The 27,060-nt window shown below is 43.0% G+C and overlaps 1 protein-coding gene across 1 annotated transcript in view; it reads left to right on the top strand.

Annotated features, from left to right (window-relative positions):
• RYR3 (ryanodine receptor 3) overlaps nt 1-27,060 on the top strand; it is a 514,231-nt gene that overhangs the window by 377,347 nt on the left and 109,824 nt on the right. Inside the window, exons 43-46 of the mRNA XM_053665407.1 lie at nt 1,234-1,369; nt 13,423-13,603; nt 14,769-14,877; nt 18,181-18,301. Coding sequence (XP_053521382.1) covers nt 1,234-1,369; nt 13,423-13,603; nt 14,769-14,877; nt 18,181-18,301 — 547 coding nt within the window. The remainder of the gene's footprint in view (nt 1-1,233; nt 1,370-13,422; nt 13,604-14,768; nt 14,878-18,180; nt 18,302-27,060) is intronic.

The raw sequence follows: 27,060 nt of genomic DNA, 5'->3' as shown, positions 1-27,060 counted from the left end.
CCTGCCTTTATGGATGATTTCCGTGACATTTTAAAGGGCAGATCAAATCTAAGCTCCAAGCAGAATAGTATCCTTACTAGTTTCAGAAAGAAAAGTGTGATGATGGTTTTTTACTGAGTTTTGGCTTAGAAACATTACTCTCGCAAAAGGACTTCAAGTATTTGTGATTCATTTGATGAACATTTATTGAGTACCTCATATGTGCCCAACTCTGGAGATTTTTTTCTTTTTTTATTAAATTGCTTGGGGTAACATCGGTTAAAGACCCCAGGGGTTGAAAAACGAAAGGACACCACTCCTGACCATGTGGCTTTCGCAGCACAGTGCATTCTTCTCCCTGCACACGAGTATCAAAGGCTACACCAGAACAACAACTGCGTTTCAAGAAAATGTCTATCTGCCAGGCTCTTGCCTGACACCACCTAACGGTAGGCAGATTCTGATATTGCACATGATCACAGAGCTGGGAGCTTATGCTGAGTGTCTGGTGACCTGGAAGCAAAGGGAGCACTACCAATCCTGGTCTGTAACTGGCCGCAGCCTCTTCTCTGCCCCCACCCAACCTTAACATCTCGGCTTCTCACTTTGAACAACTTGTTGTGGACGCAGAACTTGAGTAGGGACCCCTGGTTAGTCACGGGCCCCCTGGTAGTCAGGCAGAGACTGCAGTTTTGGGCTTGAAATACCATGGCCAAGTGCACGTGGCCAGCCTAGATCCAAGGCTATCTCTCCAAAAATACCCTACATATGCCTATTTTTATTTTATTTTATTTTTTAAATCCTCACCCAAGAATATGTTTACTGGTTTTAGAGAAAGAGGAAGGGATAGCGAGAGAGAGAAACATTGATGAGAGAAACATTGATCAGTTGCCTCCCATATGTGCCCTGACCGGGGATTGAACCCACGACCCTTTGGTGTCTGGGACGACACTCCACCCAGCCAGGGCAGTGGGCCTATTTTTAAGTGGCAGCTCCCTCTTGCCAGTACTGGGAAAACCAGGGAATTGACAGCACACACTGTTCTCATACGTAACAGTGATTGTCAGTTGGGTTGCTTGGAAACAAAAATGAAATGGAGGTTTTGGCTTTGAATCTACCAAACTACTTGCTTTAAAAGTTTTGGGCTCTCCGTAGCTTTTAGGGAAATGAAAGCCCTTCAGGTCCCAGGATTTTGCTGTCCTTAGAGGATCTCATAAAAACCTTGGGCACTTACTTTTGTACTGTTGGTGGCAGGTGGTGACTTACTTGGCAGGCTGTGGCCTGCAGAGCTGCCCCATGCTTCTGGCCAAAGGCTACCCTGACGTCGGCTGGAACCCCATCGAAGGGGAGCGCTACCTGTCCTTCCTGAGGTTTGCCGTCTTCGTGAACGGTGAGTCCCCAAATGTTCTGTGCCTTTTCGACCTAGGATGGCATAGTCATGGGTATATACCAGGAGAAGAAGATCCTTCGAATTGCTTTCTACTCATACAAAGGATAGATTCTACAGATAGGTAGCAGCTGGTAGAAAAACCTGAGAAAATCAGGCCAGACAAGGATCGAGAGAATCATCGAATGATTCTCTTCAGCAGAAGTACTGAGTTCCAGTGCCAGATGCAGCCAGAAACTCAAGGTGTGGGCTTCTCAGCTCTTGGGACCCCGTCTATCACTAACAGAGGGGGGTCATCAACATCCCTTACCTATTTCACAGAGTTCAATGCAGAGATGCCTCCAGATTCTTAGACAATTGGATGGATGGGTGGATGAAATTAATTAATGAATGAACATCAAGAATAACTGAGTAGTTACATTAGACAGCTAAACTCCCTGGGGAAACAAATACTATAGCAACCATAAATATTGTTATTCTTAATGCAAGTCACTCCCATTTCCAGTGAATTCCTAACCTACAAAAATTCTGTAGTTCCCCAAGTATAATATGCTGAATATTGCATAAAATAAGTGGACTTCTTGCTTTCTTGAAAATGTACCTTGCCTCCCAAGATTCTGATACAATACTACTCTACTTGTATGTCTATTGTAGTTAGGACTGTTCTTCCTCCTCCCAGTTTGGTGTTCCAAGCTAGCAAATCCACCTGGGCTAGTTAAGTGATCACGAAAAGGAATTGCAGCTAATAAGCAATCATGACAGTTATTCTGAGTATGATAATTTACCTCAAAGTATATTGACATGATATGATCGTTATATTCCCATGTGCGTTTCTTGTTGTCTCTCTTCACCCCAAGCCATATGCTTACCTTCCTACACTGTAATATCCTCTGTTCTTAATATGTGAATGATTTATTCTTTCCTGGTTTTTCCCTTTTTTTTTTGCTTGGGTCACAGACTTGGAGGTGTCTGTGTTTTGATCCCCTGGATCTCATTCATCCAGGTACTTAATCACCTGTCTTTTGCTTCTCTCTCTGTACTCTTCCCTGTCCCTACCTGTCCATCATCAGCATTGATAAACTCCATTTTCTTGGAGGCCAGTTTCAGGGTTCCACTTCCTATCCAAGTGATCACGTGCCAAGAATTAATGCAGAATTACTCTGCATTAATTCTGCATTAATTCTCTGTATTAAAGAGAATTTCTTAACAGATTTTTAAGGATTCATAAAGCTCACCAAATTGTGTAAATAGGACGAATTTATTCATCTTGGCCATGTTTACTGTCAAGATCAAGAGTTTACTGAGTCATTTAGCAGGACCGTCTGCATGGGTTAAGAAAGTAAAGGAGCCCACGGACAATGCTTCAACCTAGATTGCATCTACGGGTTACCTATGACCACTGAACTAAAATATACACCGAAATTTTAATCTGTTCCCTTTGTTATTAGCTTATTTTATGCCCTTTTAACATAGTCTCTGCCATGCTCTTTCATAATGCAACTGGCTCTAGAAAGTTAGCCAATCAGCAGGAAGATCCATGCATTTTGATTTCACATTTATTGTGTCTCCGTAATATAAAGACTAAAATTGGTTTAGGCAAAGGGTGTTAACTTCTGCTTCCAAAGAATTTACAGTCAAGTAAGGGTAGTACACATGGACAGAGGTCACTATAATAGGGTGACAGGGGGCTGGAGGGCTTCCAGAGGGTAATTCACATACTGTTGAGAGGATCAGAAAAGGCCTCATGGAGGAAGTGATGTTAAAGGTCAGCTTTAAAGGATCAAACTTCCAGACACAGAGCTGTAGGAGAGGTGAGTGATGCAGCTGGGGAACAGCGTGGACAGTGGCCAGAAGGCTAGAGCACACTGGGCTCAGGAAACACAGTGATCTGTTGGTCTGGCAGGAATGTCCAACCTGCGACCCGTGGGCCATATGCAGCTCAGGATGACTGTGAATGCAGCCCACACAAAATCGGAAGTTTGCTTAAAATATTATGAGATATTTTTTGTGATTATGTGTCACGATGTATTTAACGTGAGGCCCAAGACAACTCTTCTTCTTCCAGTGTGGCCCAGAGATGCCAAAAGGTTGGACACCGCTAGGCCTAGGGGTTGGGTGGGTACACAGAGGACTCTAGTAAAAGGTAAGATTTGAAAGATAGGTAGGCAGCTATCGCGGGGAAAACCAAAATGCCAACCTGGAAAGTCTAGTCTTGATTCATTGCGTGGAAAACTGGGAGATCTTTTTAACAAAAGAGAGACTGTTGGGAACCACTGGGAATTTCTGTGCCCAGGTTATGATAACAGGTTTCCTCATTATAATGATGGTGGTAGGAATGGAGTGTAGAAGATACATTTGAAAGAAATTACAGAGATGGAACGTACAGAACCAGGTGGTGGTGCTGATTATGGTGGCTGGACCTGGGTAGATTGAGAGAAAGAAACTGAATTCACATCGAAGCTTAGCAATGTAAGGGTAAGGAGAAAGAAATCAAGATATGAGAAGAGGATAATTCTGACAAGAGGAGACTCTAATCAGTAGATCCCTCCAGATCTCAAAGCCTTTTCTGAGTCTTTGTCTAAGAGGTGATTGAAAAGAACTTCCCAGCCACATTTGTCTCCTCTGCTCAGCAGTGAAAGATAAAAGTACAATGGGTGATTGTGGTAGATGGTGGCAACGGTCATGGTGGTTGATGATGGTGGGGGTAGGGTCGGGGGTAGTGGATGGCGATGGTGGGTGATGGTGGGTGGTGACAGGTGGGGGTGGTGGATGATGGTGGATACCGATGATATTGATGGTGGGTCTGGTGGTTGAGTCGTAGGCATAGACGGCAGGATATGCCAGTTGGGTGGTGGATGGTCCTAGTGGGTTGCTGAGGTGACTATGGTTAGTGGTAGTGATGCTGACGTGGTGGAGTTGGTGACAGTAGGGTCGTGAGGGTGGTGGCAGGGATGATGAGAGGTTAAACTCACTGAGCATTAACCACGTGCCAGGCACTGTTCAGAATGCTTTTAAGTGTATTAACTTACGTGGTACAAAAATCCAGTGAAATAGGCACACTTATCTTTCTCATTTCATAGAGAAAGTACCTTGCCCAGAGTTACACAGCCTGTAGGATGAAAAGCTAGGGTTCGAACTGGGGAAGTCGGACTCCAGGGACCAAACCTCAGTCAGATCATTATGCAGCACTGTTTCCGTAGCACTGTCTCCCCAGCGAACAAGGAGAAACAGCGTTTTTTTCCTTTGAGCTTGTCAAAAGCTGCAGCATTATTGAATTACTGACTGGTGCTAATGCTTCTTAAAATAATTTTTAAAAGCCAAACCAAAAGCTCCTGCTCTATCAAAATAATAGAATTGGAAGTTTATTTCTAACATTATTTTACTACTCTTTCTTAATATTTATATTAAATCTCCTTAAACAAGACTTGTCTTTAAAAGAACTTCTTAAAGTATATAATTTTCTCCACTTTGTTTTTATTAGCTTGCTGGAAGCCTCGGGGTGTGTTTAACTCTGAGAGTAATGAAATTCAGAAGCTTCTATTTACTATGCTGTTGCAAATTCCATAATCACTTTGGGAGTCTGATTAATCCCTTCCTAATATACATTCTAAGAAGTAAAAGATTACATACCAGTCCCCAAGGAGAAAACTTCTTCTCTGTGCTTCCTTCGAGTCCTTTGTAGTGTTTTGTTTCCGTGATGTCTTCCCCAGGCGACAAACTTGGCTGTGAAAAACACAGGATCTCCCAGCTTTGCTGAATTTCTCTAGGCAGCTGTGCCATCGGTGGCCATAACTCGGGCATCCACCATATGACATGTGAAGGTTATATGAGATTCTGTGAGAACTGACAAAAGACATGCTCTAGAAGTTCTACTCTGGTGTCACTTACAAAATAAAGCAGGAAACAGAGCAAACTTAAGTTGAATTATCAGAAACATTATGGAATAATTACTAAAAATTGTCACCAATGACACCAGCTACAGAGCGACACTCATGGTGGTTCTTGTTGAAGCCTGGCAGAATGGATCTGGGAATGCCCTGGGCAAGAAGGCGAGTGTTGAATGACATCTCAAAGAAAGAAATGGATGTCATTTAGCAGAGTAGCATGGAGCCAGCCTACTGATTAGCTTGTGAGCTGGGAGACATAAATCTTTTAGGATATGTCAACTATATCTCAATAAAGCTGAAAAGAGTCTTTTGGGGTTAAGAGAACAAAGCAGCAAATTAGCTTTGAAGGGCATAGTCCAGGGATGAGTAAAAGAATCAGATGGTTCATTTCTGTTCATGTATTCATGTTTTTAAAGTCAGAGAGGATATGATAACCATTCCTCAGTATGATTGGTACTAAAGACCTGGAATGGTTAGTATTAAAATGTACAGGGTTGTTCTTATTCTCAAATTTACAGTACAGTTGGAAAGACTAGGCATACTTTGAAAAATTAACCAACGGTAAAAGATTTAAATAACAGTTGGAGACTATTATGAGTAACAGTGGTATACTCAGGAGACACTTCTGGCTGGAGTGGCAAGAGCAGAAGGCAGAACCAGAGATGCATTTGAGATATGGCCAGTGGGGCCATATTTGTGTTACAGCTTCTCACCGATTAAAATGCATTATGCTGAGTGAAATAAGCCCGGCGGTAAAAGACGAATACCCTATGAGCTCACCTTTAACAGGAAGCTAAACAACAAAACAAAAAAGCAAAATATAACCAAAGACCCTGAAATAGAGAACAGGTTGACAGGGACCAGAGGGGAGAGGGGAGGGAATTTCAGGGGAAAAGGGGAAAGATTTACAGGAAATAGTATAAAGGACACATGGACAACAACTAAGGGGGGTGGAAATGGGAGGGAGGTGGGGAGCACTGGGGGAGGGGGCTGGAATGGGAGTAAAAGACAAAAAACTGTACTTGAACAATAATTAAATAAATTTTTTAAAAAGATCAAAACAAAACAAAAGGCACGTGCAGTCTCCTCTTCCCCACCTTCTTCACTCTGCCTCTGGGCCTCTTGAATCTCTAGGACTGAAAAGATGAAGGAAATCAGTCAGTGGGGTCAGATAAAGGCTTATAGAGACAAAGGCAAGGAAATGGCCCTCATCTGTAAAATCCCAAAGGGGAACAGCACCAAAATAACTTACTCAAAGAAGCCAGTGGCAAACCAGTGCCCAGGGCACCAAAACCAGGAAGCCGGCGCCTGGGGGAATGGATGTCTGGCCCGTTCTTTTCACGCTCAGTGAACCCTTCAGCAGTTCTCCCCACAGCTCCGGTGGGATCCCAGCAGCAGTGCTCAAACGTCCAATCAGTCATTTTATTGATAAGAATGGTAAGTGAAGTCTGATACCTAAGTAACAGGGTGGATTTTAGCTGAAATAGTACAGCTGAGCAAAATGGCTTCATCGACATTGTTCACACAAAATGTCAGCATTATATTAGCCTGGTGCTCACAAATTGATTTTCATCAACTCCATGAGAATGCCCGTATTTAACAGGTGGATTCCACTCTCTCAGAGCAGACCTTCCAAGATACTTCCATATCTCCCAAGTTTTATTTCACATATTTCAGGGAAAAATCCATAGGGACTAAACATTCTAGGCACATGGGCAAAATTATAGCACAATTCTGGGATTAAATAACGGTCTCCAGAATCCTTAGGTTCCCACGCCAGTCCACCCTGCAGGCTTTTCACTGAGTCCCTTGACTTCAAGTTCCACGTGCATGCGGATCATCCCCCACATGAACATTTCCACCTTTTACCTCCTCCCAAGCCACGGACTTGTGTACCCAGGGGCCTACTTTGTACTTCCATTTGGCAGTCGAACAAGCATCTCAAATTTTGTATGTATATGGCTGATACTACTATAGCTGCATAGGAACTGGTTTCCCGCTTCTGCTCTCACCCCTGTGTCAGTCAGGCTCTGTGGCCCAACAAATAACCTCCTAATCTCACCTGTGTGTAATCGGAAGCATGAGTTTCTTGCTCACATATCTGTAGATTGGCTGGGAAGCTCTGCTGCAGGGTTGTGCCGGATGGGCCCTGCTCCACTCATCACATTCCACTGTTCGGGCCTAACTCTCTTCTTCACTACTCGCCCACTGTTCCCGGATCAACAACTGGCATGTAACACAGGCTCAGTGAAGGGTTGGATTCATAACCAAATGTGCAAATACCCCCTGATTTTGTCTGTTCTGTCACAGTAATTTATTGATACATGTTCGGCTCCCTTCCCAGGCACTAAGGAGAGGATTTTATGTCGAAAGCACTTTCACTAACTTGTTTATACAAGTTCTCTTGTATAAACTAACGTTCTCTTATATACAAGAGAACTTGTATACAAGTTCTCTACCACCATATTAAAGTTGGCACTTACCAAAAAAAGGTATTGACTCTTGGCCAACACCTCTGCCTTGTGATTCTCTAAATTAACTAAATGAGAGTATCTCTCGATACTCTCATTCATGCTGGGCCCCACAGTGCTCTCCCTTGTTGCACTGGGACTTCATTGAGGATATGTTCATTTTCTTAGGACTAATTAAAATCTGAGAAATCAGACTCTTATAAACAGAGGCTAATAATTGACCAGGTAATGCTATGATACATAGTCCCCCTTAGCTTTCCCTTACAGTCATTTCAATCTTCCACTCACAATAAAATACACTCATTTACTCAAAAAATATTTTGGGATTTTTAAGTATATTATATTGATTATGCAATTACAGTTGTTGAAATTTTTTTCTCCCCTTTTTTCCCTTCTGCCCTGCACCTCACCTCCTACCAACATTACCCTCATACATATAAGTTCTTTGGCTTCTCCATTTCCTATACTATTCTTAACTTCCCCGTCTGCTTTGTACCTACCATTTATGCTTCTTATTCCCTCTACCTTTTCCCCCATTCTTCCACCTCACCCCTCCCTGCTGATAACCCTCCATGTGATCTCTATTTCTGTGAATCTGTTCCTGTTCTAGTTGTTTGCTTGGTTTATTTTTGTTTTTATTTTTGTTTCTGTTTTTTTATGTTTGGTTTTGATAGTTATGAGTTTGTTGTCATTTTACTATTCATAGTTTTAATCTTCTTCTTTTTCTTAGATAAGTCCCTTTAACATTTCATATAATAAGGGCTTGTTGATAATGAACTCCTTTAACTTGACCTTATCTGGGGAGCATTTTATCTGCCCTCTATTCTAAATGATAGCTGTGCTGGACAGAATAATCTTGGATGTAGGTCCTTGCCTTTCATGACTTGGAATACTTCTTTCCAGCCCCTTCTTGTCTGCAGGGTTTCTTTGGAGAAATCAGCCAATAGTCTTATGGGACTCCTTTGTAGGTAACTGTCTCCTTTTCTCTTGCTGCTTTTAAGATTCTCTCCTTCTCCTTAATCTTGGGTAATGTAAGTATGATGTGCCTTGGTGTATGCTTCTTTGAGTCCAACTTCTTTGGCACTCTCTGAGCTTCCTGGACTTCCTGGAAGTCTACTTCCTTTGCCAGATTGGGGAAGTTCTTCTTCATTATATTTTCAAATAAGTTTTCAATTTCTCATTCTTCTTCTTCTCCTTCTAGCACCCCTATGATTTAGAAGTTGGAACATTTAAAGTGTCCCAGAGGTTCGTAAGCCTCTCCTCATTTTTGTTTTTGAATTCTTGGTTCTTCATTCTGTTCTGGCTTATTTCTTCCTTCTGCTCCAAATCATTGATTGAGTCCCAGTTTCCTCCCCTTCCCTGTTGGTTCCCTGTATATTTTTCTTTATTTCATTTTGCATGGCCTTCACTTTTTCCTCTATTTTGTGACCATACTCAACCATTTCTGTGAGCATCCTGATTACCAGTGTTTTGAACTGTGCATATGATAGGTTGGCTATCTCTTCATCACTTACTTGTTTTTCTGGAGTTTTGATCTGTTTTTTCTTTTGGGCCATATTTTTTTCTTCTCAAAACACCTGTAAGGGATAGAGCCTTAGGTATTCACCAGAGCAGGGCAACCCATGTAGCTGCGCTGTGGCACAGTATGTGGGGGAGAGGTTCAAGAGGGAACAATGCTGCTTGCTGGGCTCTTGGTAGCCTTCAGTCACTTCCCTCACTACCCACAAGCAAATTGGGTCCTTCTGGTGCTGATTCCAGGGTGGGCAGATTTGCGTCCATTCTAGTACCTTGTGGTTCTCTCCAGTGAACTCTCCTGTGAGGATGGGAGTTTCTCCCACCTCCTCAACTCCCACAGGTCTTAACAGCCAGAGGTTCTAAGGTTTACTTTTCCTGCACTGGATCCCTGGGTTGCTCAGTCTGTCTCACTCCCCAGTTGTTCTTCCAGCTTATCTGTATGAAATATGGGACTGCCAGCCACCACCTTGTCTTGTGTCCTCTCTGCCACAGCTACCCGTCTCCACCCCTCCTACCTCTCTGAATAAATGTTTCTTCTTTAACTGCTTGGTTGTCAGATTTCCATATAATTTGATTTTCTGGCAGTTCTCATTATTTTTGTCTTTATATTTGTTGTTTCCCTTCTTTTGGTTGTGTGAGGAGGCAAAATGTATCTACCTACACCTCTATCTTTGCAGTAAGTCCCAAAAAATGTTTTTGAATACCTGTTATGTGCCACATATTAACAAGATGCTTGAACATGTGGAGATAGATAATTTGGACATAATTCCATGCTCTTTTTAAACTTACAGTCTAGTGAGAAAAACTGACACAGTTACAAACAATTAATTAATTATACTTGAGTTCTATGCTTCAGGGAAGAGGACAGGGGGTTTGAGAGGCCAAGGTCCTCTGGGGCTCCCAAATTCAAGCTTGTTCTAAAGGATGAAATGGAGTGACCGAGGTCAAGGGTTGATGTCAAGAGAATGAAGAGGAAAATAACATTTCAGGTAGAGAACCTTAAAACAAGGATGGTAAGTGAGAATATAGAGAGTAAGGGAAGTGAATGGCTGATGGTAATATCATTGCATCTATAATAATCGTCCTTGTGGTGAGAGTGATTTCTTCAGGGTAAAATGAGCATCTTCAGGGTAAAATGAGCAATCAGTCCATTTCCATCCAACTTCTCCAGAATGCAGAAAGAAGATAGTAATGTGAAGACAGTGTTGACAGCCGTTGAAGAAAATCACTGAACATTCACACTGTTGTGAAGCTCTGTTCATTTTGGAACTCAAGCAAAAGCATTGTTGTAAACCCTTGGGCAAAACTAACTACCTCAGATCTCTTTCTCCCTTGCAAAATGCCCCTCAGGGTCAATATTCAGCTTCCCTGCAGTGGATTTGGTTGGCAGTTCAGGTTGCTGAGCTACAGGTAATTAAGAAGAGAATGTTCTCTCTCTTTTCTAATCATGTCATTCTCTGCACCTTGTGAAGCCTTTGGAAATTCCTTTCTGTGGTCCCTTCTGTAATTAGCAGCAGTGGTTGCACTTTAGTTCATTCTCTTGCATGGTGCCCTCTGCACCCCCCACAATTCAGTAATCAAGGAATGGCTTCCTGGGTCAGCTGGTAGAGCCAGCCTAATTAGCTTAGCTCTTAACCTGAGATTCAGATAAAATAAGGCTAACGTGGCAAATGATTTCATCAACAAACCTAGTACAGAACTCACAGTTTAGTTTTTCAAATTCTATTGCACATTGTGGTTCATTTCCCATCAAATTCCATGATGCTGGTGACTGTGGGAAGAGCTAAGTTGAATTCAGCATGCTGGTAATGACTGGCTGACCCACCAGGAAGGGTCTCCATCCTGACAACTAAAAGAACCAGAGTACAATATTTAAATAAGCTGATTAACAGGGAAATTTTCCCTCTAATTTTAACACAGAAAATTTTAGTTTTAGCTTTATTATTTTTAAAATTAAAAATGACAACTGAGGAGGTGGATGTAGTGTTCCTTCATAATTATGGGGACCAAAGATCATTGGAAGCAGTGAACTATGATTTTATTTATGACTAAGAATATTTGCTTTCACGTATATTGAGTCTCCTGGTGTTTTACTCTAAGTGTTCCTCCTGTGATTAAATGTTACCAAACATAGATGTTAGTCTCAACTAATAGGAAAGCATGGCCCTAGGGTTTCTCACCACCACTTTTACTTGAGCTTTTCTACAAATTGCACAATGTCACTCACTCTCTTGTTGGTTTCTGTCTTCACTGGGTCTTTCCACCATACCATTATTGTGATTCATTTACCCTTTTAGCATCTCCTGAATATCTCCCTCACATGGATTCCCATTTGATAAAAAAAACAAATTCCTTTCTTGATATTATACATTAAATGAAAGTTGAAGAAATTTCTTTACAAAAATTGTAGCCTCCTAAAGGAGTGAACTCTAAAGCAGCGAATGCACACTGATGGGTTTAAATTTAGTTAATGAGACTTTTTCTGAATCAAGACACACAATTCTAAAACTTAAAGAGGTATATATTCACAATCTTGAATTTTACTTGAAATGCAAATGGTTGAATGATTTTAAGAAAAAATGAAAAAAGGATGTCAGCAAGCCAACCTCGGGACCAGGAAGGATTGCAGCAGGGACATGGGGCAGGCTTTCAAAGGCTGTGAGACCCTTCAAATGTGTGCAAGTGTGGAGAGCTGCAGGTGGTGAGGAACTGAGGCCTCCTGCCTACATCCACATGAGTGAGCATGGAAGTTGATGCTCCATGTGCAGTCAAGGCCTCAGAAGACTGCAGCACTGGCCTGCATCTTGGCAGGCATCTCACAGGATTTCTCCAGCCAGGGCCACCTCACTTAGTCACTCCAATATTCCTGACCTACAGAAACTGTAAGATAACAAATACTATTGTTTTAGCCTGCTAAGTTTTAAGATGTTTTTTATACAACATTAAGTAATTAATACAACAGCACATCAGGGTGCAACCTCTCTTATGGAGCTCAATTCTCCAAGACATATCTACTAATGATTTCATAGAAGAGTTTTTCTTCGGGCTTCATCCAAGCACAAGATCAAAAAGCCTTCTCTTTGAGTATTGGCCAAGAGATAAATTCTCAGACACAAGTTCATTTGCATTTGAGACAGAAGAGGTATTTTATGAAGTTGTTCGAACAGCTGTCAAACTGCTTTTGACTCTAAGTATTGGCGCTAACAGGCATTGGCTGTCTGTCCCTTTTTACATGTGACAGTTCCATTGCTTACTCATGTCTTCAGGAAATGAGACCGCCTTAGTTGTCTGCAGCTCCTCCAAAGAAAAATACTAGCAGAATATAATACTCCAACCTTTAGCTTCTTACAGAGCTATTTTTAGTATCAATGTAACCAAGGCAACATGACCAAGTAGATTTTTACCATGGAAAACTGGTTTCAGGAATGCTCAGCGGTCTATCCACACGAATTTGGTTGTCGTGGGGCAGGTGTTAGACTATGATACCAGCTCAGGATCTCACATGTCACTTCTCCACAGGGCAACTGAGGCGCATCAGCTGCAGTTACCATATTACTTCCTCCCAAAGAAGGAAGGAAATTCCTTTTACCTGACCCTCACAGGGTCAACAAATATATAAAGTTCTTTTATTCTCTAAGTCCCAGGTGAATTAATCAGTAATTAGTGATAGACTGGGTACTGTATTTCTTGGCCCCTTAAGATCAGTTATCCTGAACTTAAAAGCAGGATTCTGTTCTATATTGGTTAATTGGAATACTTCAGATAAACAGCTTCTGACCTAATCTTTCAAAGCTCACCTTTATTTCTGTATTACAGCCAAACCTTAAAAATGTGTGGCAAGCTCAGTCAATTACTGTTCTCCCAGCCTCATCAATTACAAATAAATTCTTGGGCCCTGGCTGGTGTGGCTTAGTGGATTGAGTGCTCGCCTGTGAACCAAAAGGTTGCAGGCTCAATTCCCACTCAGGGCACATGCCTGGGTTGTGGGCTACATGCCCAGTAGCGGGAGGTGATATATCTCTGACACAGTGTTTGGGGATGTTTGGGGCAGCCAATGTTTCTCTCACACATCGATGTATCTCTCCCTCTCTTCCCTTCTCTCTAATAATAAATATATAAAATATTTTTAAGAAAATTCTAGGGCTGTCCTTTCTAATGAGAAGGAAATGACTCTTTTCCTCAGGTGAAAGTGTGGAAGAAAATGCTAGTGTCGTGGTCAAGCTGCTCATCAGACGCCCAGAGTGCTTCGGCCCGGCCCTGCGGGGTGAAGGGGGGAACGGCCTGTTGGCCGCCATGCAGGGAGCCATTAGGATCTCAGAGAACCCAGCCCTCGACCTCCCCTCGCAGGGATACAAGCGAGAAGTGTAAGTGAATGGAATCGCCTCTGGCACAGATACAGCTGGTGAGCGCCCAGATATTGTCAATGCTTGAATGATTGGAGATGGGCCAATAACTGCCCCTGGTAGAGGAAGCATAAACTCTTTACAGTGACAACATTTTAAATCACTTTATCAAGTACATTGTTGTCCTCACTCTCTATTACCTTCACCCACTTCCATTTTTCTTACTCCACTGAGACCAACTGGCAATTTGAGGAACTTGGCAAGCTCTTTTGGCCAACGCAGCCCCTCTCCGCCCCACACGGCATCACCACAGGAGGACGCTGTAGAGCGGCTGAAAGGCCTGAACCACCAAGGTTACAGTCGTCTCACTCCACACCGTTCCCTTCCGTACTCTAAACCTTGGTGTCTCATCTCACACCTCACTTTTAATCCATCCTCTTCTGAAAGTATTTTGATTTGATTCTATAGGTAAAGAAGAGAACTGAGAATGTGAAAAATGACAGCATCACTAATTTTGGTATTTAAAGGTTAAGGAGATGGTGCATTGGTAGATTGCCTTGTGACTTTCTTTTCATTGTGTCTTATGACCCTTTCCCTTTCTGTATCCACAGCCTCTAGATTAGACCTCGGAATCTAGAGAATGGCTAAAACTCAGCACAGCAACGCTCCAGCTAGCTGGCGTTGTTTGTTTGGTTTTTGGTCACTTGTTCTGGCAGGTGACCTACTAGAGCTAGAAAGAACATAAAGTGTCTCTACTTCCTCATATTATGTAAGAAAAAACTGAAGCCCAGGGTTACATAGCTTGTTAGCAACAGAACGAGAACGTGGATGCAGCCCTCCTGACTCCTTGTCCGATGTGCTTTCCATGTATGTTCGGGGAGGAAAGGGGAATGAATGGTAGGAACTTTGGGGATTATGGTTCCTCTCTGTGAGTGTATATGGTCTAACACTCAGCTAATGTTAGTACATGTGCTGTGAAGTTCCTGGGACCCTAGAAATGCCATGGACATTTGGGTCCCTTGACATGGGTGACTAAAACCACCTGGTTGACTTCCGGAGGGAGGAAGGTGTCCAAGGAAAAGGGTGCATGATGCCCGGGATGAGCAGAGTGTCTCCACATCAAGCAGCTGGCGGCCGTACCCGCCAGGCTCCCTCACACGTCCTCCTGTTGATTCTTTCTCAGCAGCACAGAGGACAGTGAAGACGAAGAAGAGATAGTGCACATGGGCAATGCAATTATGTCATTTTATTCAGCTCTTATAGATCTGCTGGGCCGCTGTGCTCCTGAAATGCACGTAAGTACTCGAGTTCTCAGAGGGCAGCTTCGAGGAGCTTGCTCCGAGAGCCCTGTGGATTTCCCGAACGCGGTTTCTTCTTCTGTCTCTGGCACTTGCTGACATGCCTTTCTCTCAGTTCCTTTTCGCTCCCGCGAAAAGTAGTTTCTATCTCTGGTGCCTGATTCTTCAGCTTTCTAAGAAATGTACACACATTCCTTACATGTTGTTGGGTCGGCCATGAGTCTTGGTGACCCGTGGCTGAGTGATGTCCAGTGTCCTGTTCAGCTCCTGGAGACTCAGGCCTGTGGCTTCTTCTATGGAGCCAGTCCATCTCATATCTGGTCTTCCTCTTTCCTCCTGCCTCCAGTTTCCCCCGCATTGTTGTCTTTTCCAAAGAGCCCTGCCTTCCACGATGTGCTCAGTGTGGAAATGGCTCCTGGGCAAACCCCCGTGTGGTGTGGTTTCCCTGTGACACCAGTTGGGCGTCTCCTCCATATAATCCTGTTTCAGACACCCCCCAAAATTGTGGTCCATATGCCTCAATTTGATCAAAAGGTGACCAACTTGATTCTTTTTTCTATGACTTTATCCCCCTTTTTTAATGTTTCAATTACAGTTTACATTCAGTATTATTTTGTCTTAGTTTCAGGAGTATAGTATACTGGTTAGACAGTCATATACTTTACAAAGTGTTCCCACTGATATTGCAAGTACCCACCATGCACTACACACAGTTATTATGATATTAGTGCCCACATTCCCCATGCTGTACTTTACATCCTCATGCCTATTCTGTAACTACCAATCTGCACTTCTCAGTCCCTTCACCTGTTCCACCTCCCCTCCAACTCTCCTCCCCTCTGGCAACCATCATACTGTTCTCTGTTTCTGTGAGTTTGTTTCTGTTTTCCAAATTGATTCTTGATTGTGGACATCAGGCTACTCACATAGAAAATCCTCTTTTCTTGATCATCATGTTTTTAAGCACCAGAAAAATAGTATCTTTCCATGGTCCGTGTTTATTCCCACAGGTAAGCTTTCCAGACATGCCAAAAAGGATGCTTCTATTTTTATGGGATGTCTTCCCATACTTCCTCTTTTGACCTTAAAAGTTGTAGCATTTTTTTCCTCTTCCCTTTTTTACCTGTCCTGGGGCCTGAGAGAAAGTGACCTTATTTCATATAATGTCTTACATTGTAAGTGAAAGAGGAAAGAACTGCTTTTTACATAATAACAGAAAAGATAGCCTTTTAATTTTTTTTAACTCGGTAATTGTTTGAAAGAGCTGCTTGATTTGCCCATTCAGGGCTCCGGTACCTGCCCGCCTCTCCCTGCAGAGGTCATGGCATTGGGATTATTACAGAGCATCTCCCAAAAGCACTTGCAAAGCAGATTAGGTTGATGTAGACCATCGTAAGTGGTGTTGGTAAAATTGGGTGTTTGGTCACTTCTGAGTTAACAGCGGATGTGTTATATATTTTTAATGCTAATGAAAAACAGCACCCATTAAAGCAGTGGCTTTCAAACTTTTTGACCAAAATAATTATTTTGACTATCGTAAAAAATATAATTTACATTGTCACCTAATATATTCCAGAAACAAAATTTATCTTTACTACAGATATTGCACTGTAATTTTTTCTATTCTCTAGTAATCTATTTCATGCTCTTTAAAGTGCTCACAACCCACTCACTTGATTTTATAGCCCTCTGGTTGCTCCTGACCTGTAGTTTAGGGCACCGCATTAAAGGATGCACTCTTACCTCTCTTCCAGTACGTCATGGGTCTTGCCTAATACACAGTGTAGCCTGTTTACAAATCCATCAATAAGTGTTAAGGAAAACTATTCCAACATGGAAGAATCTAAATCAAAAGTATGTGGTTAGTAGAAAGTCTAAATCTTAATAAGGGAACCGGATCAGAATCCTTAGAATTCTACTTTTTACTGTGACAAACCAGCATTTCCCACATGAGCTCATCTTCCTATTTCTGTGTCTTAAACAAATAAAGGAAGCTTGAAAGGGAACCAGGGAAGTACCAGGGTGTTCTACAGTCTTAAGGGTGGGATGTCAGTTCCCCTGCTCACCCATCATCACTTCAGGAAGCAAGTTACGGTCTGCTTATTCTCAGGAAGAAGGCAGCATGGGATGGCTAAGCCATCAGAGCCTCATCTGGGAAGGAGTTTCTGCTCCCTCACTGCTCCCTCACTGCTCCCTTACTGTTCCTCTGACCTGACACTCTACACATATGCCCACACACACCTTCTCAGATCCGTCCTTGGGCCCCAGCTCTGTGAGTGGTTGTAGGAGGGGAGACGCCATCATCAGTGATGGCCAGCCCTCTACCCACAGGAATGAGAGGTGGCCGCTGGGTGAGTGCACAGCGTTCTTTCCCTGGGGCCTCTGAGCATCATATCCCAGCATGCCCTGCAGCTGACCTGGGCTCATTTCAATCCTGAGCTCCTAGCACTTCAGTTCCCTGCTGTGTCCTGTGCTTAGAAGCATGCTTGTTGCCCCCGCATGGAGGAGGTTGTGCACCTGTACACGCTGATTGGCCCCCTCATGGCTGTGTGGTTCATGTCATCCACCCCAGAATATCTCCACTGAGATTCTTAGTTTCTCTAGGGACCCAGGTGGCAAGCACAAGGCCCATGGGCCAAATCCGGCCCTCCACCTGGTTCTATCTGGCACAGCACCTTGTTTCTACCTGGTGGCAGTGCTGAGCTCCTTTTCCCTACTTAAGGAGTAGTTACATTTATCCAGCCCTAAAATTACACTTGGCCCTTTGAAGGCAAGCAAGAGGCTGATGTGGCCCCCGGTGAAAATGAGTCTTATGCCCCTGCTCTAGGACCCCCACACCCCTCTGCCTATCTCCAGTCCCAGCACTAATCATCCTTTTAGGAAACTAAAATGCGTAAGTCTTTCTGTATTTACTGACATTCCACACTCTGGAATTGTGGCCACATTGTCAACACTCTTATCATGGCCACTGAGAGCTCCCTATATTGAAGTCACACCAAAAATTACCACCAGGCACCACATTTACTGCTGAGACTTGATACTATAACTGCATGACCACTGTAATCCCAGCAAAGGAATCAAGTGACCTCCCTGGACAGTTATTCACTCAGTAGCACCTCTCCCAGGAAATCAAGAGAAAGCCCCTCTCTTTCCCCTGTGCTCATAAGTGTCCATCACAATTAGAGATATTTAAAAGTGTCAGCCCTAGAAGAGACTTAGTTTGCTGCAACAGGTTTGGAAGTGGGGTGGAATGGGAGTATGGGAACTTCCTTTATCTTTTTTTCTAACCCTGCATTGCAGCTTATCCAGACTGGAAAAGGCGAAGCCATCCGGATCAGGTCAATCCTACGCTCCCTGGTCCCCACCGAGGACTTGGTTGGGATCATCAGCATCCCCTTGAAACTGCCCTCCCTGAACAAAGGTAAGAGAAGCAGCTCAGGGCTGAGTGCGGCCAGTCCCCGCTGGGGCCGTTCTCTCAGGGCCAGGACTCTATCTGCCAGTGCCAGCGGAGTCCTCCTTCCAAGCCCCTCCTTGCAGGGCAGGGAAGGTCTTGCTCTCTTTCTGATGATGAGTCCTCTCTTCCTGGCTCCAGCTGGCCGCTCTCTCCTCTGCTCCCCAGTGTGAGAGACTGGTGTACCCTACATCCCATAGATACGGACAGTCCAGGCCTCCCAGTCCTCCAACACTCTCGTCCTCTGGGAGGAGGCTGATGGAATGGGACCAAGGAAAGCTCTCAGCATGGCCGTCCCTCTTTGTCTGTGGGTCCCCGAGATTATGTAGCCACCTGGGGCAACAGTAGGGCCTCACACAGGCTCCCTTCGGCTGCAGTCCTGTGTACCTCATGGCCGTGGATCATAAACAGATTTTCCCCAATGCTACCAGTGACACCTGGCAACAAGCAGTGTGAACTTTGTACAACTTATACCCTCCCAGGAGCATTGAGTTTCTCTGCCTCACTCCACCTGCTGCCCAGACAATCTCATCAGGCAGGTGGAGGAATTGAAAAGATAGCATGACTCTGACTTAGTGTTTCCAGAACTGGTGTTCTGTGGAACATTTTTGTAGAAGATAGTCATTGGTGTACAGGGGTTTGGAATCAAATGCTGTGGAATGTGTCACATTTTTTCTAGCCTTATTGAGATAACTGATATATAACATTATGTATGTTTAAGGTGCACAGTGTGATGATTTGATGCACTTATATATGGCAAAACATTTAACACATTAAGGTTAATTAACATCTCCTTCACCTCACGTAATTAACTATTTTTTGTCCTTATGGTGAGAACATTTAAGTTCTACTCTCATAGCAACTTCAAACAGACAATACAGTATTAACTGTAATCCCCATGCTGCACATTACATCTCCAGAACTGGAACTCATCTTGTAACGAAAAGTTTCTAACTTTGACCAACGTCTCCCCCCCTCCCCGACCTCCCCCAATCTTTGGTAACAGTCACTGCACTCTGTTTCTGAAAGAGCAGTGTTCTAGTAGGTGAGGTCACACAGTATTTGTCTGCTCTGTCTAACCTATGTCACTTGGCATAATGCCCCCCAGATCCATCCATACTGTTGCAAATGACAGGATTTCCTTCTTTTTTATGGCTCAGTATTCCACTGTGTGGGGGCACCACATTTTCTTTATTCATCCGTCAGCGAATACTCAGATTGTTTCCATGTCTTAGCTATTGTAAACAATGCCACCATGGACATAAGGGTGCAGATATCTCTTCAAGATAATAATTTAATTTCCTTTAATATAGGCACAGAAGTGGGATCATCCGATAGGCCTGTTTTTAATTTTTTGAGCAACCTCCATACTGTTTTCCCCACTGGCTGTGCCAGTCTGCACTCCCACCGACAGTGCACCAGGGTTCCCTTCTCTCCACATCCTCACCAGCACTTGTTATCCCTCATCTTTTTGGTAATATCCGTTTATAAATATGAGATGATATCTCATAGTTTTGATTTGCATCTCCCTCATGATTTGCAATGTTAAGCGCCTTTCCATGTACCTGTGGGTGGTTTTAGTGTCTTCTTTGGTAGAATGTCTGTTCAGGTCTTTTGCTTATTTTTAATGGATTATTTGATTTTTGCTATTGCATTGTATGAGTTCCTTTTTTATTTCTTTTGGATATTAACATATTGTCAGGTACATGGCCTGCAAATATTTTCTCCTATTATATACGTTGCCTTTTCATTTTGTTGATTATTCCTATGCAGAAGGGTTTTTTTTTTAATTATTTTCATGGAGTCCCACCTGTTGATTTTTGCTTTTATTACTTGTGCTTTTGATGTCAAAGTGAAAAAATCATCACCAAGATCAATGTCAAGGAGCTTAAGCCTATGTTTTATTCTAGATTTACATTTCAGGTCTTGTTTTCTTAATCCATTTTGAGTTAATTTTTGTGAATGGTGTAAGATAAGGATTAATTTTATTTTTCTGCATGTGAATATCAATTTTTCCAACACCGTTTATTGAAGAGACTATTCTTTCTCCATTGAATATTCTTGGCTTCTTTGTCAAATATTTCTTGACTGTATATGTATGGCTTTATTTCTGGGCTCTCAATTCTGTTCCATTGATCTGCATCTGTTTTTATACCAATAGTATACTGTTTTGATTGCTCTAGTTTTTTATAATATAGTTCAAAATGAGGAAGTGTGATGTCTCCAGATTTGTTCTTTCTCAAGATTGCTTTGGCCGTTCAGGGTCTTTTGTCATACCATGCAAATTTCAGGATTGTTTTTTCTATTTTTGTGACATTGGAATTTTGTACAGATTGCATTGACTCTATAGATTGCTTTGGGTATTTGGACATTTAAATAATATATTAACTGTTGATATCCATGAACACAAGATTTCTTTCAATTTATTTATGTCTTTCATCAGTGTCATAGTTTTGGTATATAAATATTTCACTTCCTTGGTTAAATTTATTTCTAGGTATTTTGATGCTTTCGTAAATATGATTGTTTTCTTTATTTCTTTTCCATATAGTTCATTGTTAAAGTATAGAAACCCAGATGATTTTTGCATGTTCATTTTGTATTCTGAGACTTTACTGAATTTACTTACTTGTTCTAACAATTTTTGATGGAGACAAGATCATGTCATCATCAAACACACAGTTTTACTTTCCCTGTTATATTTGGATGCTTTTTATTACTTTTTCTTATCTAATTGTACTGACTAGGATTTCCAGTACTGTGTTGAATAGGAATGGTAATAGTGGGCACTCTTGTATTAACCTTGATCTTAGAGGGAAGCTTTCAGTCCTTCAACATTGAAAATATTAGTTGTAGATTTGTCTATATGGCCTTTATTTTATTGAAGTATGTTTCTTCTCTATCTAATTTATTGAGTTTTTATCATGAAAAGATGTTGAATTTTGACAAATGCTTTTTTGTAATTGTTCAAATGATCACATGATTTTTGTCTTTCATTCTATTAATGATATATCACATTTATTGACTTGTGTCTAATGAACCATTCTTGCATCCCAGGGATAAATCCCACTTGATCATGGTGCATGATCCTTTTAATGTGCTGTTGAATTTGGTATGCTTGTGTTTTGTTCAGAAATTTTGCAGGTACAGTTGATCCTTGAATAAGACAGGGTTGAACTGCCTAAATCTATTTATACATGAATTTTTTCAATAAATATATAAAACCCATGCCCTCTGCCATGGACCAAAGACATTTTTTGATTCACAGTTGGAAATCTGTGAATGGAGAGGGCTGACTGCATGTATTGCTATATACCATTTTATATAAGCGACTTGAGTATATGCAGATTTTGGTATACTTGAGTCTTTTATATACATGGGGTTCCTAGAGAAAATTTCCTACAGATACCAAGGGACAACTTCAATTAAGGTTTAAGGGAGTCAGAAGTTATTGTGGATTTTCAGCTCTGTGGGGTTATCAGCATCGCTACTTTGTGCACTGTTCAAGGATCAACTGTATATTTATCAGGGATATTGGCCCATGATTTTTCTTTTTGTGTATTGTCCTTTTCTAGCTTTGGTATGAGGGTAATGCTGGCCTCATAAAATGAGACTGGGAGTGTTCCCTCCACAGTTTTTTGGAAGAGTTTGAGAAGGATTGGTGTGTATTCTTTAAATATTTGTTGGAATTTACCCATGAAGTCTTCTGGTACCCATGAAGTCACCTTTTCATACTGGGAGGTTTTTTATTGCTGTTTAATTTCCTTACTCATTATTGGTCTATTCAGATTTTCTACTTATTCATGATTTATTCCCAGTGGATTGTATGCTCCTAGGAAGTTACCAATTTCTTCTAGATTGTTGGATTTGTTGGATATAGCAGTCACTTATTATGGGGGCGACTTTGCCCTCAAGTCCCCCCGTCCGCCATGGATGAAAGTAAACACTACCAAGACATGATCTGCTTGGGGAGGACAGGTGGCCAGTTTCTCAGAGGAAAAAGGCAAGGAGCCCCTTCCTCTAGGGGCTTTTATTGGGTTGTAATACACAGGAATACAGGGCAGGAAGGATCAAACAGTAGATAACATTTCAAAGAAATCTGAGGGCTTATTCTGAGTCAGTGTCTGTCAGGAAGGGGGTTTGCAGAAACTTTAGGGAGACATACTCATTTCCTGCTCGGACCCTTAACATATGAATGAAAGCACTTGTAGCAAAGCAGGTTTCACAGGATTTTTAGGAACTCTTTCTTATGCCAGATTTCCCCAGATCCACTCTAACAAGGCAAGGAGCTGTACCCCCTCCCCATCAGGTTTTCAGGTTTAAGTGGATTAGAGCCAGGAAGCGCTTTTCCCAGAGGACATGGGGACTTGGGCTAGGTCACATAGCTGGGTGCGGGGGAGGGGGTGCGCAAAGGTCTATTGCTCGCTCTTTGTTGCAGCCCCCCCCCGCCCCCAAGTCCTTCCATGATGGCCTCCCAAGTTATCAAGTCTGGCTTAGGTTGCCCCCCGCTATGAGGGGTCTTACTGGTCTCTGACTTCCTACCAGTCTTTGGGGGCAGGAAGAGGAAACTGAGGCAGCATTCGCTACCAGAGACAAGCCATTATCTCCTGTGGTTTGCATTCCAGAGGTCACTTGCTCATCTTTAGCCATGAAAGGTAGTTACAATTCCTGAAACCAGGCAGAGAGGTCCCCAACAGCTAATGATCATTTGTGTTTGTGTGATATTAGTTTAATGTCTCTTGTTTCATATCTAATTTTACTTATTGAGTGATCTCTCTTTTTTTTAATTTTATTTCTTTTCAAAAAATCAGCTATCAGTTTTGTTGATCATTTTTATTGTCTTTATATTCTGTATTTTATTTGTTTCTGCTCTGGTCTTTGTTATTTTCCTTCTTTACAATATTCTTGACCTGACTATACACTTAACTTTACCAGTGTGTTATATATTTTCATAGGTTTTTTTAATTAGCATCCTTTCATTTCAACTCAAAGAACTTCTTTTTAGCATTTCTTATAAAGAAGGTCTAATGATGATTGTTTTTCTCAGCTTTGTTTGGGAAAGCATTTTCTTGCCTTTATTTCTGAATGAAAACTTAGTTGGTGCAAGTATTCTTGGTTGACGGTTTTTCTTCTTCATCACTTTGCGTGCATAACCCCCCTCTCCCTGGCCTGCCGGTTTCTGCTGAGAAAGGTGCTGATAGTGTTATGGGGGGGTTCCCTTGTATGAGAATTTTTTTTCTTGATTCTTTTAAAATTCTTTCTTTGTCTTTGACTTTAGACAGTTTTGTTATACTTGATCTTAGAGAAGATCAGTTAGGATTGAAAATTTGGGGTGAGCTATTACCTTCATGAATTGGATGTCTGTTTATCTCCCCAAGTTTGAAAAGTTCTCAGTGATCGTTTCTCTTGGTTTCTCTCTCTTTTTCCTCCCTTCCGCTCCGGGACTCCATTGAGGTGTGGAGTGTTTCTCTCCATGGTGTCCCATTCGTCCCATTCGTCCCACAGTCTTTCTTCATTCCTTTTTATTCTGTTTTTTCTTTTTCTTCCTCTTACTTCTTCTTTGAGTTTGCCAATTTCTCTGCTTGTTTCAGTGTGCTGTTGAAGTGTTCTGTTGAATTCTTCCATTCAGGCATTGTATTCTTCAGTTTCAAAATTTCTATTTGTTTTTACACTTTCATATTTTCTATCTCTTTGCTGAACTCATTTTGTTCTCATATTTTCTTGATTTCATGAAATTGTTTTTCAGTGTCCTCTTGTAGCTCTCTGAGCATCTTTAAAATAATTATTTGGAACTGTCAGGCAATTCATGTATCTTCACTTTTTTAGGGCCAGTTACTAGAAGTTTACTGTGTCCCTATTGTGGTGTCATGTGCCCTTGTTTTTTTGTGATACCTGTGGCCTTGCATAGGTATACGCACATTTCTACACTGTGTGGACTGACTTTGGCAAGGAAAGACCTTCCCCTGTGGGTGGGGCATGTTGGAGTGTAAAGCAAGGGGCCAAGTGCAGGGGTGTGTAGCAGCTTTGGGCCTGGGGGAAGGGGTGATGTCATCTCAGGGCCACAGGGGTCCACAACATTGACAACTGTGTGGTCCTTGGCAAGAGCTGCCAGGAGTCCTCGGTCACTGCAAGAGCTGTTCAGGTCCTTACTTGGCAGGCCTCCAGGTCTGGCGATTAGGGACCAGGGCAGGCAGTGGGGGTGGTCGGAGCCAGTAGTATACACAGACTCAGCTGCAGGGACCAGCTACAGGTGCCTGTGTAGCAGCACAGGCCAGGTCCATGCACACACACAGTGCCAATGGCCAGGGCCAGCAGCAAGGCCAAGGGCTACCTGATGGTACAGTAGCAGCTGTGGGAACCCTAGCTGTCAGCGTGCGTTCCTGTGGCTTCCGAGTCTCGCCACAGGTGCACAGCAGTGGGGGCAGTGACAAGACTCTGGCCAGTGGTATACAAGTTCACCACTGAAGGTGCTAGCTACAGGTGAGCCCAGACAGGGCTGGAGCAGGCCCCACAAGCAGCTCTGGGGTCCCTACATGTAGGTATACACTGCCATGGCGGCAGGGCCTCACCACTATGCATGGCAATAAAGGCCAGTGGTGGGAGTCTGCTCCCCAGTGCACATATGGTGGCGGGTGTCCACGGCAGGGGCCTAAGCTGGTGTCTTGAACTTACACAGCTGCGGAGGCTGCCAGTGCAGATCCTGGGTTCCAGCAGTGAGGGTGATAGGAGTGCAGAGAGACTCAGGCATCCAGGCATCTGCAAACCTGAAAAACCTGTGGAATCTGTCAGGGTTTTGTGGTGGCTGGCCCGGCTGCTGGTTTCTTTGGTGGCAAAGCTGCTGAGGTTCTCTGCCCAGCAGGTCCCTGGGAACCACGCTGGCTCCTGCCGCATGCCTGGTGCAGGTAGCCCCTGCCTGCCCTTCTTACTCTTAGGCATCTCCAGACGTCTCAGCTTTGCCGGCCCCTGGTGGGTTGAAGGCAATGTGGGTCCTTCTTTTGGTGCCCCAAGAGGCTGGAGGAGCTGACCACTCACCCACTCCCCACTTTCCATCAAGAGGAGTTCCCTCGTTGTTATAGGAAAATGAAGCAACCAGACACCTAGGGATTCTGGAGTATGAGGTTTATTAACTTGCACGGCCCCAGAGGAGTCAGTCTCCAAATTCTGAGCCCTGAACAAAGGATTCTTGGGATTTATATAGCCTAGGGGTCTTCCTGTCTACCTAGCAAAGCGGAGATATAGAAGCGGAATGGGGTAATTAGTTCTACCTACGGGGCAGAAGCAGAGTACAAAGGCTAAATGTGAAAATTAGTTCTATCAGCGGGGGTGCTAGCCCCAGTCCTTGTGACTATCCCGCTGTTTGCTTTTCCCAGACGGTCTTATCGCTCTCCCAGGGCGCCTGGGGTTTTGGGTGAGCAAAGGTTTTCCAAAGTTTCCCACATCATTGTGACACTGGAGCAGGGCCAGCCTGGGGCAGGGAGGATGCAGGCAAAATAAAGCTGCTCTTCCTTCCCTTTTCGTACCACTATTCTCAGGTGTTTCGTCCCACTGTGTTGCTGAAGTTTCTTGAGTGGACTCCAGGGTTCTCCCAGTACTATTGGTATTCATGGGTAGCTGTCTAGTTGCTTATCTTTGTGGGGTACAGAGCCTGGGACCTCCTATTCTTCAGTCTTGGTGACATCACTCTCAAAAATATCACATTTTTATAAAACTTCATCAATCACATGGGATTATAGAACCTCTGCGAAAACGTATGATAAAGAAAAGAGTGTTGAACTCAGTGTTTCCCAAACTTTTTGAGCACAAAACACTGATACACCATAAAAATAATGTTCCTCAGCACACCAGGTGTGTCCCAGAGGTTAACGCAGCCTTGGCTCTGCACTCCAGCGCCCCCTAGTGCCCATGAGAGGAGTGGCAGGTGGCTTCCAGCTGGGACCGTCCCTTCCCTCCTGGCTCTCCCTTCCCCGGGAAGGTCCCTGCACACCACTCCTGGCGGCTCTTAGGGTGCTTGTGCAGTACGGAATCTAAACATGCCCTGACTGCAGACTGATCATCGATGGGCCGTGTTTCCTAGTTGTTTTTTCTCTTAACAAAATAGCAGGAAGACTCTTTTTCATCTTGTTTCAAAATGCTGTCTTCATTTTCCAAGCAAAGCAGTTTTTATTTTCTTCATGCTATCCCCCACTTCATCTTTGAACATCTTCATTTGTTAAGGTTCGGATTATTGGATGATCTGATTCAAATTCCACCTAAATCAGATAATAGCTTTAAAATACTGGGAGATTTCTTTGTTTTTGTGCTATTTAGGATGTAACAGCTACCGACACAACACACTTTTGAGTTTATTTCGCCTTTACCTTTTCCCTCTCTCTTTTGTGTGTCTTCCACAACAGAGCTGTAGCTAACGCCCAGACTCCTGCATTTGCCCATTTCTGTGGTGACAATACTGTCCCCAGAGTCACCCTCAAGCTACCAACCTCATGTCCCTGAGCATGGGGTCAGCACACAGCGCACCACTGTGCTGCATTTCCAACATACAAACCATAGACGTGAACAACCTCAGGATAGTCATGAGGAATTAGTGAATTTTGAGTATTTGTTACCTTTTAAAACTTACTTTATTGTAAGCTTTATTTTTTAATAATGAGCATGTCTAACAACCGACTCACAAAAGTCCTAACATTTTAGCAACCAGCTCTTCCCAGCCAATCTAAGCTGGATGCAGCATG

Source organism: Artibeus jamaicensis, unplaced genomic scaffold, assembly GCF_021234435.1.
Source record: "Artibeus jamaicensis isolate MK-2021 breed Jamaican fruit bat unplaced genomic scaffold, CSHL_Jam_final contig_1132, whole genome shotgun sequence".
Lineage (NCBI taxonomy): Eukaryota > Metazoa > Chordata > Mammalia > Chiroptera > Phyllostomidae > Artibeus > Artibeus jamaicensis.
This window is presented reverse-complemented; position numbering and strand designations above follow the sequence as displayed.